The 15353-nt window shown below is 45.5% G+C and overlaps 1 protein-coding gene across 2 annotated transcripts in view; it reads right to left on the reverse strand.

Annotated features, from left to right (window-relative positions):
- CUL4A (cullin 4A) overlaps positions 1–15353 on the reverse strand; it is a 69069-nt gene that overhangs the window by 47629 nt on the left and 6087 nt on the right. The window contains exons 3-4 of one of the 2 annotated variants that reach the window (XM_075918528.1): positions 4386–4489; positions 2354–2423 (exon numbers count right to left, since the gene is read on the reverse strand). In XM_075918528.1, the coding sequence (XP_075774643.1) occupies positions 2354–2423; positions 4386–4489 (174 nt within the window). Of the gene's footprint in view, positions 1–2353; positions 3149–4385; positions 4490–15353 lie in introns of those variants that run through there. The other variant, XR_012900369.1, reaches the window with a different exon arrangement.

The following is a 15353-nucleotide window of genomic DNA, read 5'->3' on the forward strand; positions in this document are numbered from 1 at the left end:
TAAGACATTTAAGATGGTATGATATCATGCACTAGTTCTATTCTTTGACCACCCAAGAACTGCACTAATATACTTCCATTGTACATGATGCAGTGCTATACTGTTATAAATTTGATTTTAGAAACGTATTTTTAAAAAGCAGTTATATGTTGGGAAGAAATGGGGTTACACAACATATTATTTGCCTATGAAAATCAGTTCCCAGTTAAATGAGAAAATAGGGGAAGGTTATAAATACTTCCCATTACCAATGAAAATATATGCAATATCTTAATTTTTCCAGATCTATCTTCTTTAAAAAGAGAAGAGAGTCTCTAGAGGTATGTCTACACAGCAGCGTTATTTTGGAATAACTGACATTATTCCGAAATAACAAAGAGCATGTTTACACTACAAACCATTATTTCAAAATAATGTTGAGCTGGAGGACTTGTTACTCAGACTCATGGTAACCCTCATTTCATGAAGAGTAAGGGAAGTTAAAGGAAGAGTGTTCTTACTTCAACTTCCTGCTGTGTAGACAGTGCCTAAAGCCGAGTTAAGTTATTTTGACTTAAGCTACACAATCGGCGTAGCCAAAGTTGCGTAGCTTAATTCGACTTTAGCCTTGCTGTGTAGACGTATCCTAGGTTATTTTGAGCCCTTCCACTTCTCTACCACATCATTAGCTGAGCAAAAGTTTCATATTCAGCCGTCCACTTAATTTTATAAAAAATTAAATATGGAAAATTGATTTCTTCACAGCTTTGATTTCATGCTAGAACACACGTTAGAAGTGGCTAAAGAAGCCACACTCTGCAACTTGGCACTTCTGAGGGGGAGGAAGAAAGAGTCGAGTTTAATACTACCACTTTCATCTCTTTTCACTTTCTTATACAAATGGTTAATTTGTTTTGACTGAAAAATCTCTCTCCTGGAAAATGTGACTTAGTCTAAATATCTTTTTACAACAAGAGTGGCCAACCTAAACCTGAGGAGGAGCCAGAACTTACCAATGGACTTTGCCAAAGAGCAACAGTTCTATGTCACCAACCCTGATCATATCCCCACCACCACTCTCAGCACATCCTGCCCAATGGCAGCCACACCAGTCAGTGCCTCCTCCTCTTTTTCCTCCTGCCCACTGCGATCAGCTCTTTCTCAGTGGGAGACACTGGAAGCGGGGGAGTATGGATGTGACAGGTTCAGTGGAGAGGGTAGGAAGTGGCAGGATCCTAGGAGGAAAAAGTAGAGGGGGACAGCACCTAGGGCAGAGCTAGGGATTGAACAGTGAGCACCCTCCAGCCCAGTGGAAAGTTGGCACCTGTAGCTCCAGCCCTGGATTTGGTACCTATGTAAAGAGCCACATATTAACTTCTGAAGAGCCACATTATGGAGCCAAAGGTTGGCCACCCCTGTTCTATGAGAAAATGCCAAAATGTTTCTATTTTCTGACTGGATTTTTTTTATATTGTGTTGAATAGAAACATGCTTTCTTATTATTTTCGAAGAGGAAAGTGGAAAATAAGTTGGGGGGGGGGGGTCTTCCTTCATCCTACCTTTTCTTTTTTGAAACCCGTGGGAAAATGGAAAAAGTGAGGAGAGAAAGGAGGATAAATTATTCGAATGAAAAAATAAAACTGAACATTTTTAGTTTGCATAAACCAAAGCAAAATAAAATGTTAAGTTGAAATTAAAATCTTCATTCAGAATACTATGTAAAAACTAAATTAGAAAATCCCCAGGAAAATTTTTGCGTCAACCTTTTTAATTGCGGCAAAGGGCAGGAATGCAGAGATTTGATTTTCCAACCAGTTTGTTCCTTAATCTTAACTGCCACTCTGCCATCCATGGAAAGTGCCATTATCTTATCTTTTAAACGTTACAAGTGATATGGAGAATTAAGAATATTTTATTAAATGTGTGATTCATGCCCCGATGTCCTCCATCATATTTTTGCCTGTGAAGATATGAAAAAAAAATGTATGGAAATTATCTATGTGTTTGTGAGTTTAAAATTAACTTTGAACTTTTCTGACTTTATAGGTTGGGGAAGCACCCAAAAATTGATGAATGCTGCTTATATGCAGCCAGGGAGTGCTCTGCAAGAAAACTGCAGGTGGAGAATAAGTGCATACCTCCTTATTGTTTGGAATGAAATGAGATTTTCCTTGCTGAAAAATTTATAAATTATATAGATGAATAAGAAAACATTTTGGTTTTTTTTTGTTTTGACTTAAGAAAATTCCTGTCAGTCTATGATGAATGACTGAACTCCCTCTCCACTTCTGATTTTTGCAATAACCTCACCATTTATTTACCACATTTTTTTGATATCTCATGGATTTGCATTTTGAACAAATAATCAACTTACCATTTGTCTGCAATGATCTTGCCAGCATTTATTTACCTTCTTTAAAAATAAAAGACTGTCCAGAGAATCTGTACAGCACCTGCTAAGGAAAACTAGTTCATCAACACCCTTTTGAGGACAGATACTAATGATTATCTTTATCCAGTAAATTTTTATTCATCAAGTTATTCAGTAAAGATTCTCAGTGGATACGCAAATGGAATTGTGCTGGAAGTTAGAGATCAAAGTTCAGTTGCTAAAAGTGGAAGACTAGGAGAGGGCTGGGAACGCTCTAAAATCATGACTCAGTTTTTGAGTGAATACCTTACATTGTTCTCCTGTGTCTCCATCTGGCAGATTCAATATGTAACTTTGACAGGTTAAAAGAAGGAGTCCCACATATCAAAAGCAACTCTCCTTCCCATTGAGGAGAGATGGCAGGAAGTAAGAACAATTGTGTTCATTGAACTGGTTTATATCAGACAAAAGTTCAAACTGCTGTATTCTTTTAAAAATCTTTCAAGGGCTTAAATAATCGTCACTAAACCCACACATGACTCTGTTCACCTAAAGTCACAGATCTTCATGAATTTACTGTGGAGGCTACTTCATAGAACAGCAGACTTTGGTTGTGATTCACGCTTTCTGAGTTCCATTAAGCCTTTTATGAAGAAATCCAAATGTGGCTTCCTTCACATGCAAGATCAACACATCTTCCTAAGCCAAATGTTGATGACTAACGTCACTTGTAAAATATGGAAATTTCACATCTCTGAAAATCATTTCTCACAAGATAGAAAAAATCTTAAATTTAAAAGCACTTAATTCAGAAGATTATATGAAGTTTAGGAGTATTAAAAAAAAGAAAGAAAGAGGGATTTATATCTCATTCTAATTGAAGATCGATTTCTTTTAACTACATTTAAAAAACCCACATCCACAAGATCTGTTTCAAGCATAAGACACTAACTCTTCCAGTATTTGCAGAGCCACAAGAGAACAAAATCAGTGAGGAATGTGACAACTTCATGGGAGGACAAACTGCTATGAGACCACAGCAAGAACCAATTCAAGGTTGTTGGTGGCACGCTCAGAGCAGTTGCAGATGGTGCAGCATCACTTTTGAGCCCAAGAAATGAGCACTATTTGACTGTCATTAAAATAATGAGAAATACCTGTAGTAATTTTGGAGGCACCCAGTTTGCTCAGACCCCCCAGTGAAGGGACACCAGAACAACACTGGTATGTCAAGGTCAACGCAAAGTGGCTTACCTCAATAACGCAAAGTGGCTTACCTCAATAACTTTGTAGGGTAGACCAGAACTAAGTGGCAGAGAGAGAGTTTGGAAGGAAAAATATTGAACACCCTATCTCAAACCCAGGAAGCAGGACTGCTGTACAACATTCTACCTGCAGCCACTCTCCTGCATACATAATACAGGTTGAACCTTTCTAGTCTGACACCCTTGGGACCTGACCAGTGTCAAACCAGAAAATTTGCTGTACTTCAGGAGGTCAATATTGTCTAGCAGCATTACTAACACTTCCACTGCTTAGTAGGGTCTTAGAATGCATTTAGATCTAAATTAGAGCTAAACAACAGCACAGAACATTGAAAGCCAGGATTGGTGACTGTAAACAAACTTTAAGGGACCACAGGAAACTTGGCTACACCCATGATAAGTGGACATCTGGCTAATTAAAATCATGCCAGACCATGGATGTTTCTGGACGAGAAAGTGCTGGACTAGAGAGGTTCAACCTGTAGCTGTTTCTTCAGAGGTTAACAAAGCATTGCTGACAGTCATTAAAATTTTGAGACCAGGTATAAAATTACTCATGCACTCTTGCCATGACAATGAAAATGTTATTGATATTTTGTTGGTCCACAGAAATTATTCAATTAAAGTAAGCAGGTAACTAAAATTTTGTAAGATTGCTTTTAAGATAAACCATTCAATATAGAAGATCCACATATTTGTTTGATCAATTGTTGTTGTATTACCTTTAGAAGGTATTAAGGAGTGTATTTCTGTGCACAAGAAAAGGATATTCTCTGAACTGAAGGATCTGTGCTTTTACATGATCTTCACAGACTTGCCGGAGCTGTTTGTACAGTGTAGGAGACACTTTATAAGAACAGAGGTTTTCGACAGCCTAAAAAACAAAGAACATTACAAATAAATATAAAAAAGGATATCCTGTGTAAAGTGCCTGTTCCAGCATAATTAACATAATGAATTATGAAAAGGAAAAAAAAAATCACAGAAAAAGAATCACATTTATCCATCTAAATTAAAAAAAGAATAAGTTAAAATGTGTTTTTAGTCAAAATCACAAAGAGGGAAAAATCAATGTTCATGGACTTTGTTTTAAATTATTTTTAAATTTGAGTCTCTCTCAGGCCCTTAGGGCACAAACCAGTTTCTGCCACCGATCTATCCTGAACCACAATCTGAACACCTTCCAAGTATTTGTGTCCCATAAGTTCTCTCTGACTTGGGAGTATTCAGAGGAATTTTGTTGAATTCTTGTTTATGTTCCTTCAGCTGCCCAATGACATGGCTGCCATGATCCAATACTCTGCCTTCGTTCTTAACATGCTTCAGATATATCCTTTAACTCTTCCAGGTAGCTTTAGAAACAAGGTTTTTTCCAACTCTGACAAAATTTCAGCATTTGTTACAAATTAATTGAATTTAATAGCTAGTACAGGCTGAAACTCTCTTAACTGGAATTCTCTGGTCCAGCAACATCCATGGGCCAACATCAATGTTGCAGGACCAGAGAGTCCCAGTGGACAGCCAGCAGTAAGGATCCCTGAGGGTCTAGCAGGGCAGTGGGTTGTCCACTGGGAGCTGACGGCAGGGCTGCCCAGTGCGTAGCAGCGGAGCCAGTGCAGCAATGGCTGCCCAACACGTTGGCAAGACAGTGGGGCCAGCAGGAGGTGGGGAGCCAGCTGGGAGGCCAGCGGCTGAGCCATGGGGGCCAGCGGCAGGGGTCCAAAATGACCTCCCTTGGTCTGGCAAAATCCCTCATCCAGGACGAGTCAGGTTCTGAGGATGCTGGACCAGGGAGGTCCAACCTGTATTAGATAATCCTGAGACATTTGCTTTCAAAAGCATAAAAACATCTGTGTGCGCCTTTGATGGATTTCTGTCTTTCATCTCCAAATACAATTTCTGTCTAAACATATGGATATGAAGATTTTTAGTCAAGTGTTTAAGTTCTAGATGTGCAGAGACCAAATATGGTTTAAGATGGTGAATGCATCTACCACATTGCCGGTTTGTGACATGATTTCCTTTTGGATATGCCCTCTGGCTTGCACATTACTGTGAAGGTAGAACCTTAGAGTTATGAGCACCTCAGGAACTGAGGCATTTAATAATTCTAAAATATTCAAAAGCTTCAGAGGAGTAGCTGAGTTAGTCTGTAACTGGAAAAACTTTAAAAAAATGAATAGTTTAGCAGCACCTTAAAGGCTAACAAAACATGTAGATGGTATCATGAGCTTTCGTGGGTACAACCCACTTCTTCAGATGAATGGAGTTATTAAAAGTCCAGTTCCAAAATAAATAGGGATCGGGACATAGGCGGTGAGCTATATGGGCTCATGGTGCCCATGCTCCACCAATATTTGGAGCTGGGTCTCTCCCCCTGGAGTGGACCCCGGCCCCCACTTGCCGGCCCTGTGCGTCCTCCTCCCAGACCCCATATCCCTGGCCCCGGAGCGTCCCTCCCAGCATAGGCGTGTGCACGGGGTATGACTGGCAGACTGGCTAACTGGAGGCTGCTGCTAGAAGAGGAGGGGTATGACGGGGCAAGCTCATCCCCCCGCCCCCGCAAGAAGATGCCGGCGGCCGCAGCATCAGAAGCTGCACGACCTGGCACGCCTCGGCACTGCTGCACATGCTCCGGCGGCCCTGCGGGCACTTCAAAAGCCGGGGCAGCACAGCTGAGAAAGAGGGCAGAGCACGCCACCGTGAGGCTGGCGGAGGATGCAGGAGGCCGGAGGGAGCCAGGGCCCCGGACAAGAAGCACTCCATGGCACACGTACCGCAAGAGGGCTGCCTGAGAACCCGAAGGGCTTGTACTGGGCGGCCTCTTCTTTGCCTTTGGGTGAGTGTGCCTCCCATGCCCATGTGCCCCCTCAGGCCGGCCATCCCCCTCCCGTGCGCCCCCCCGCATCTCTCCCTCCCCACCCGTGGGCCTCCCCCCCGCCTGCGTACCCCCACTGCCGGCCACCCCAGGGTGGCTCTGGTGGCAGTGAAGCAGAGCTGCTCACAGGCGGAGCGGGGTGGCCGGGCTCCCTGCCTCGCCAGCGACACTCTGCAGCGCCACTTGCCCACCTGCGCCCCGAACCCGAGAGCCACCTCCTCGGTACCAGGGCCCCACAGCCGGCCGCGCTGTCTATTCTGAACCATTCACTCAAGCCTGCATTTACATTGTTAGTGCTGGATTTTTATAGAAAGCGTTGAGTAGGGATTTACAAGAGTAGTTGAATAGTCGACTGTTCAATAGGCCTGGGCTTGCCAGGTAGTCAAGTCAACAACTCGCATTCCCCCCACCCTTGTTGCCTCTATATCAGAGGCAGCATGGAAGAGTAGGAGCTGGTGCTGGGGGGAGCCGGCTTAAAAGCCAGTCCCTGCAGCAGCATCTTCATGTTGTGGGGTTGGGGTGCAGGAGAGGCAGAAGTGCAGTAGCACTGCGGCGCTGCTTTTTAAATGTAATAAGAGCTGGGCAGCCTGCATGCCCGGTTCCTACTACCTTTAACCTGCAGAGCCGCTGTGGCCCCTTAACTACTCATGTACTTAACACAAATTGTAGCATGTACAGAATTACTCGGATACTTGATCCTTACCATCCTTAGTGCTGAGGATAATATTTTTTACTGGCATGCCATAATACTTCATAACGCTCCAGAGTGAATCGTGATGGAGGGTGTAAAGTACTTTTTGAAATCTATGAACTCTGAGTTGTTTAAACCATTTGGTGCTATCTTCAGTGATTATTCTGAAGGTGAAAATCTGGTTAACAATCTTTTGGATCAAACACCAGCTTGCTCCTCCCTTAGAATAAATAAAATGGCTGAGGCGAAACCTCCTTGGGGCTATATTGCAGAAGACTTTACCAGTCATTGAAAGGAGTGTGACTCCTTGCCAACTACTGCAATTACTCAGGTTACCCTCCCTTACTAATTTGACTATAATGCCATTTTCCATTGTTCGGGAGGCTTTTCCTGGTCCTATGCTTTGAAGGCAAATTTGGTGACTTTATCAGTGGATTCATCTCTGGCTTTCAACATTTCCCTGGTGACCTGCAGCTTTCCAAAGCTTTAATTTCTGTTTTCAGTGTTGTAGCTGCTGTGTTGGTCCCAGGATATTAAAGAGATAAACTGGGTGAGGTAGTATATTTTTTTCCCACCAACATTGTTGGTGAAAGAGAAGCTTTATTTCCATAGTGTCCAACCAGTTCTGAAGCAGTAGCCACTATAACAGCTATTGCTATAGCGAACTAGCCACACTCAACTGGCTAATAGCCACATGTGACTAGTGGCCAGCATGTTGGACACCATGGCTGTATATGCTTCTCTTCTTCATCAACAAAAACTGATCCAATAAAAGATGGATCACTCACCTGGCCTTTCTTTCTTTACTGTCATTCACTTTGAAATTAAACATGTTATAGTGTTAGTTGTGGGTTTTTGGGGTTCTTTGTCAAAGTCAATAGTTTTCTTGTGCTCTTGATTTGCTTAGCACCTCTTGAAAGAGAACTGCCACTTCACTTGCTTTTTTCCCCTTTTTCTTTCCTTGTTTATCCTTGACAGGCCTTCCTGCTGGTGTAAATTTACCAGTTAGGACCATGTTGAGCCAAATAAAAAAATTGTTTTTATTATCACGTCTTTCAGCAGCCACTGAAACCATTATCCATATACTTTCTGTTGTCTCTCTGACACTGCTTTTTACCGTGCAGTCCTTTCTCCCCCTTCCCCCCTTTTTAAATACAGATTTATTTACTTCTTTTTACTGGAGGTGTTTAGGGCAGGGATGTTAGTGTATACAGTAAGCTTCCGATAATCCGGCACCTTTAGGACCCAGGGGGTGCTGGATTATCAGATATGCCGGACTATCGGAAGGGGGGGCTATGAGGGGTCTGGGGTGGGGGGGCGGTTATGGGGGGGGGGCGGCGCTGTGAGACCAACCCGGCAGCACCCCAGCTGCTCTGCCCCAGGCGTCCCCAAGTCAGCCGCTGCTGAAAATGACCAGCGGCTGACTCGGGGAAGCCCGGGGCAGAGCAGCTCCAATTGTCCAGCTGCCTGGACACTTCCGGATTCCAGGTGGTGCCGGACTATCAGGAGTGCCAGACCACTGGATGCCAGACAACTGGAGTTTTACTGTAGTTGTTTACACAGTTAACCAGTAAACATGGTTTTATCAGTTAATCCTAATCTCTACACATACCACTACCTCTGCTGCCTCTATATTAGGAACCGATGCCCATGGAGAGCCAGCTTTTAAGATAGTCACCTCAACCACACAGGGATAAAACGAAATAAATAAATTAAAATTAGAAATCTGAGAAGAGAACAATATGTAAAAGGTTATAGATAATGGCGTGACCTAAGGAGAGGGGGCGCATAATTCATTTTGCCCCAGTGCAAAAATACTTAGTTAAGGTGCTGGCTGCCGCTGCAGGCTATAAGTATGCTCACTCTGCTAATCAACTGGGGGGGGGGGCTGGACAGAAATGTTGAGCTGGCTGGATTCGGTGTATTTTTCCTGCTCCTATTCTAGACCATTCTTCAACTTTAAGATTTCATCTTACAGACACTGCAAACTATCTGAACCCCCTTAGAGTAAATACAATGAAGGGAAGATAGTACCAGAATAGTTACTGTATCAGCATAATGCTATTTATAATTTCAAATACCTACAAACGTCAAATGAGATTTTTTTTTAATTGAGAAAGAGAGAGTTCTTCATCCCATAACACAAATCATTCAATTCATGGGCCTTATCCTGCAAACCTTTAATTGCACAATTTAGAGTACAGGCAGTCCCCGGGTTATGTACAAGATAGGGACTGTAGGTTTGTTCTTAAGTTGAATCTGTATATAAGTCGGAACTGGCCTCGATTCAGCCGCTGCTGAAACTGATCAGTTTCAACAGCGGCTGAATCTGGACTCCAGTTCCGACTTACATACAGATTCAACTTAAGAACCCCAGGCATCCCCAAGTCAGCTGCTGCTGAAACTGATCAGCGGCTGATTCCAGGAAGCCCGGGGCAGGGGCTTCCTGTAGTCAGCCCCTGGTCAGTTTCAGCAGTGGCTGACTTGGGGACACCTGGGGCAGAGCAGATGGGGTGCTGCTGGGTTGGTCCAGTAGCGCCGCCGCTCCTCGGCGCTACTGGACCAACTGGCAGCGCCCCACCTGCTCTACCACAGGCCCGGGGCTTTGCTCCACGTCTCCTTGGTCTGCTGGGGGGGGGGAGGCGCACTAGCTGCATCCCCCCCCCCCCAGCAGACCAGGGAGACGCTGAGCAAAGCAGAGGAGGACCCGGGCGGGATCGCAGCGCTTCCAGATCAGCGCCGCGGTCCCACCCGGGTCCCCCGTGGCTTTGCTCAGCGTCTTCCTGGTCTGCAGACCAGGGAGACGCTGAACAAAGCAGAGGAGGACCCGGGCGGGACCGCGGCGCTGATCTGGCTCCTCTCCTCCCCCCCTCCCTCCCAGCAGACCAGGGAGACGCAGAGCAGCTTTACTCGCCCCGGAGGACGGGGGCGGCGGGACCGGGCGTCCCGCTGCTCCCGTCCTCCGGGGCGAGAAAATCCCCGTTCGTAACTGCGGATCCGACGTAAGTTGGATCCGCGTAACTCAGGGACTGCCTGTACTCAGGTGCAGGCAAAAAATAAGGCAATACTGGTGGGCAGTGTCTAAGAGGAAAAATTAAGGGTGCTGTTATTCAGACAGAAATTGTACACATGCATTAATGAATGATGTGAACCTTGCTGCAGAATTACACACTTAGTTGAACATTATCATAGTTCTGAATAACATCTGTAACAAAAAGTTGTGTGTGGAATACCACTTTTAGCTAATTGAGCATATTTGTGAACCCAGAAAAACTCCCCTTAGAACTTCACTAAAATAAATGGGTTGCTACAGCATTATGTGAATCACAAGTGCATTATGCTCCCCAAGGAAGGAAGGAAGCACTCCAATTTGGCAGCCCTATTATAGACACAAGAGTGCTGTGCAATGACCCAATCTGGAGGTGAAATTGAGGTAGACAGCCAAAGCAAAAATGTAAAAATAATTAAAAAAAGTAACCATGTAATGTATTAAAATTCTACTGGTTAAAAGATTAACCATTAAGGAGTTCACACATAGGCAGGGAACTAAGAGTGTGTGTGTGGGCGGGGGAGAGATACTGCAGCACCCCAAAGTTTTAGGCTGGGGTCCCAGGAGAGCTTAATCATTAACTGAAATACATAACCAGTTAACATTTGACATCTTTAAACCAAATGGAGGTTCATATTCAACAAGAATGATCACAATCTCCTTGCCAAGCATGAATTCAAGGACAAATATGTTGGGTCATTGCTGATATCTGGAACATTCAGAAACAACCAAAGGCCCAACACGAGCACCAAGTATGAGTGACAAATGCCACACTAATTATTTCCATCGGAAGAAAAAGGAATTACTTTTATTTCCTTCAACCAAGTCCCTCCAACAAATATATTTTCTTCATTGGACATTCTCAAGACATAAAGCTACTTAGTTATCCTACAAAAATGATTAAACAGATCTATAAGTAGATGTCATTGCCTCACAGATATACAGTAAAACCCTGTTAATCCATTTTAATTAGGACCAGGGCCAGGTCAGATAATGAAAACCCTAGAGCAGGGCTGGGGAACCTTTTTGGGGTTGGGGACTGCTGACTCACAGAAAACTCAGTCGGGGGGCTGCACACAAGTGAGAAACCCCCGACTGAGAAGCAAAAAGACACTCTCCACATTTCCCTCATAGACTACAGCCCGGAGGGCCCAGGTTAGTATATTCTGCATGCTCCAGTCCTGTTGATGGGTGGCTGGAGCACCAGTGCGGGGTCCCCAATGCTGATCCTCGGGGGGCCAGATCCAGGCAAGCCAGGGGCCCCATCCAGCCCCCAGGCCTGAGGTTCCCACCCTGCAGAAACCAGAGAACTGAAAAAAATTATACTGTGGTGCCATCTAGTGGCCAAGTAGAGGCCACCCATGTCTGACCCTGGAGTCTTGGTTGTTTGGTAAATGCAGAGAGCTGGTTATGGGAGGGGCAGATAAAAGTTCTACTGTATGGAGAAGGAAGACAGATTAGAACAGTGAAACAAATATTATATGTAGAATCTTCCAAGAGAAAAGATGAGAGAATTGGGGTCTCAGGAGCAATGCCACCTGTCAGCAGTCCCTCATAGTCAATAGTATTAAATGCAGTCAATAGATTTCAAAGGATCAGCATGGATATTATGGGCTAAATTCTCAAGGGAACACACACATGCTGATGCCTAACTTGTAGATGCCTAGAAAAATCATTGGAATTCAAAAACCTGGGCTAAGAGCCTAGACTCCCTTTACAGTGAATGGGGAGAGACAGACATCTCAGAATGGGATTCCCAGAAACAAGTACACTAGGTATCTTCCCTTGTAAACTAGCCAATGGGAGATGTGAAAGAATGGGATGTATTCTACATTCCTCGGGAAATCTGGAACCTAATTCTAGGTAGCAATGAGGCTCCTCTCTCCACTTGAGATTCTCAGCTACAAACTCTCTCGGAGTTAGGTTCTGAGTTAAGGTTACTTTAAATTCTAAGAGTGACCAGCTCGGGATTAATGCAGTTTAACAAACCCACCTTGAATTAATTTAAGGTCTGAATTAAACATTTACTTTTCAAAGTGCCCCCATCTAGACAAGATTGGTTTTACTAAAGTAAACTACCTTTTTCAGATAGAAAATTTAGGGCTGGTCTACACTAGAAAGTTAGGCCAATCCAGCCATGTTGCTCAGGGGTGTGAAAAATCCACACACTTGATGAACATAATTGAATTGAACTAACCCAAGCAGGTAGCACTAGGTGAACAGAAGAACTTCTTCCATCAATCTAGCTATCATCTGTCAAGGAGGTGGATTACATATGCTGAAAAGAGAATCCCTCCCATTGACATTGACTACACCAGGGTCAGCAACCATTCCGAAGTGGTATGCCAAGATTTAACCCTCCTGCCCTGGACTGTGCCACTCTCCCAGGAGAGAGGGAGGGGCTCTCTCCCCCACGTGGGAGATGGGTAAGGTGGAGACCTGTGGGTGACTGCAGGGTGTCCAGCCCTGCTGGGGGCAGAGTCCTGTGGGGGTCCAGTCCATGATGCCCTTGCCTTCCTCCCAGGGACCCACATGCCCAGGGCCGACGCGGCTTTAGGGCAGGGGGACCCCCACTATGCATTTTCCTCTCCCCTTAGCTGCCCCCTCCCAGCCCCAGAGCTGCAGCCCGAGCAGCACTCACCATTTAGCACAGTGATTCTCAGTCTTTTTGGTCTGTGAACCACCTGGCTCAATGTAAACCTTTCCATGGACCACCAGTTGCTAATGGAAACTCACCGTTATCTACATAATTACACCCGAGCCATTTTGCTAGTGCTACAGCTAGAGAGAACGGTTTACTTTAAATTATTAAACAGATTAAGTGTTTTAACTTTCTCATGTTAGTTTATCAAACTTCATTTTAAATAAATAAAAATATTATTTTATGTCCAACACAAAAGTTTCAATGTTTTCTTTATTTATGGCAGGCGTTGGGAACTATCAGTTGGGGACCACACAAGTGAGAAGCAGAAAAACTACTCTAAACACCTCCAACCCTCTGAGCCCGACCCCATCAAATCTCAGTCCCCAATTCCCCCATTACCTCCTCACCCAGGCCCCTGCTTCCCCCACTCCTGGGCCCCCCCTCCTCCACCCCTCCCATACGGGGCTCCTGGCTCTGTGCAGGGTCCCTGTACCTCCCGGTGGAAGCCAGTGGGGAGCCGGAGCGGCTCTCAGGGGCACTGGAGGCAGACTTCTCCACACCACTGCTTCCTTCTCTCCCAGCCCTCTGCATGCTGGAAGGTCCAAGTGGGCAGAAGCGGCACACATGCAGGGGCGGGGCCTCAATCCTGCAAGGGTGGGCAGGTTGTCCTGGCTCTGTGTGGGGTCCCTGTGCTGCCGGATGGAGGCAGGTGGGGTCCTGGGGCAGCTCTCTGGTACACCACATAAGAACCGGCTGCTTTGTGGCAAGAGCCAGCTGGGGAGACTGCTCGTTTAAAGGGCCAGCTGAGGGCACGCTGTAGGGGACACACGTGCACTCCCAGCCAGGAGAGTGAGAGGGGCTGGTGGAAGCCAATGCCTCCATCTGGCTGCAGTAGCCCAGCTCCAGCCCCCTCTGACTGCCACAGTGTGTCCCCAGCCACCGCGCTCCTGGTGCAGATCCTTCATCCCAGCCCCAACAGCCCTGCAACTTCTGCAACAGCACCGCCACAGCGGCCTGGCTTGGGCTCCAGCCACAGCAGCCTGGCCAACAAGGCCCCAATCGGGGCCCAGCCCACATCTGGACACAAGGTCCTGTTCCCAGCCCAGATCATATGGCATGCCCCATGGTCCAGCCTCCATCTGGCAGCAGAAAGGGCAGGTGATGGCCCCCCTCCTGCTGCGACAGGGGTAGGATGAAGGCCTCGATCGGACTGCAGTGATCCTGGCCCGGCCCTTTATCCAGCCACTGCTGCTTGGGTGAAGAAGTCCAGCCCCAGCCAGTTAAGATGTAATCTGGTTGCAGGACACCCCCCCACCACACACACACATACTCTACTTCCCACCCCCAGTGTCCTGTCCTGCCTTCTTCTCCTCCCACACACCTCAACCCCCTGCCCTGAGCCCCTCCTACACTCCAACCCTGATTCCTGCACACCATATACACAAACTGCACTTCCAGCAGCAGCAGAAGTCCCATTAAATAAAGTCTGTGACTACGGTTTCATTTATGCTATTATTAATCATCACGTCAATTATCAATAATATTAAGTTGGATATTTTCAGTCACGCAAATGAGCTTTTTGTTGACCACTTGTTCTGAATTTTGATGTAGTTTGGCTCTTTGGTTTGAAAAGGTTGCCGAGCCCTGCCATACACGTTGATTGTGCCTCAGGATACGGGGGTAGGGAGGAGAGGTGAGAGGAGAGCAAATGACTCTCAAGGTCCCCTCCAGCCTCACCTGTCCATGACTCTATATTAGAAAATCACCAGCTCTACAGTGAAGGAACTACAAAACATCTGAAAAGCACTTCTGTTTATTTTTATTTTTAGCTTAACTGAAGGCTCAGATACATGATGAAGACTGAAACTTCAGATATAGCACAACTATTATATCTACTAGAGATGTTAGATATGTGTTAATTGAGTAGTCGAGTAACTGCATGAATTCTTATCAGTTACTCGTCTATTCTATAGTCCCCAGTGGGTGGGGCTGGCAGTCAGTGCGCTCTGGTCCCACTCCCAGGAAGCCCCTGCTACTTCATGCTACTGCCTCTGTATTAGAGGCAGCAGCGCTGGGTGCCAGGCGGGAACTGGTCCCCGAGGGGAGCCAGTTTAAAAACCAGCTCCACGCACAGACCAACTGCTTGCTGCCCCACACTGCTGCCTCTGATATAGAGGGTGGCAGAAGCCCCAGTCTGCGGGGGATCCAAGCTCCCCACAAACAATGGTTTCTTCCACTCCTGCTGCCCTTGATACAGAGGCAGCAGAGGAAGGAGGGTAAATGTGTGCAGCTGACAAGATTAACTGATAAGCCTAGTTAATGGTATAGTCAACTACACATTGACAACTCTAATTTCTACATATCACTTTTTAAAAAAATTTCCAGCTAAATATTTTAACAAACACCATAGGTTTAGGCATCATTATTGCAAGTTCTTTCCATGTTTTAACACATAATGACTGGTTTTAATTAGATT

The sequence above is a fragment of the Pelodiscus sinensis genome, chromosome 1 (assembly GCF_049634645.1).
Source record: "Pelodiscus sinensis isolate JC-2024 chromosome 1, ASM4963464v1, whole genome shotgun sequence".
Lineage (NCBI taxonomy): Eukaryota > Metazoa > Chordata > Testudines > Trionychidae > Pelodiscus > Pelodiscus sinensis.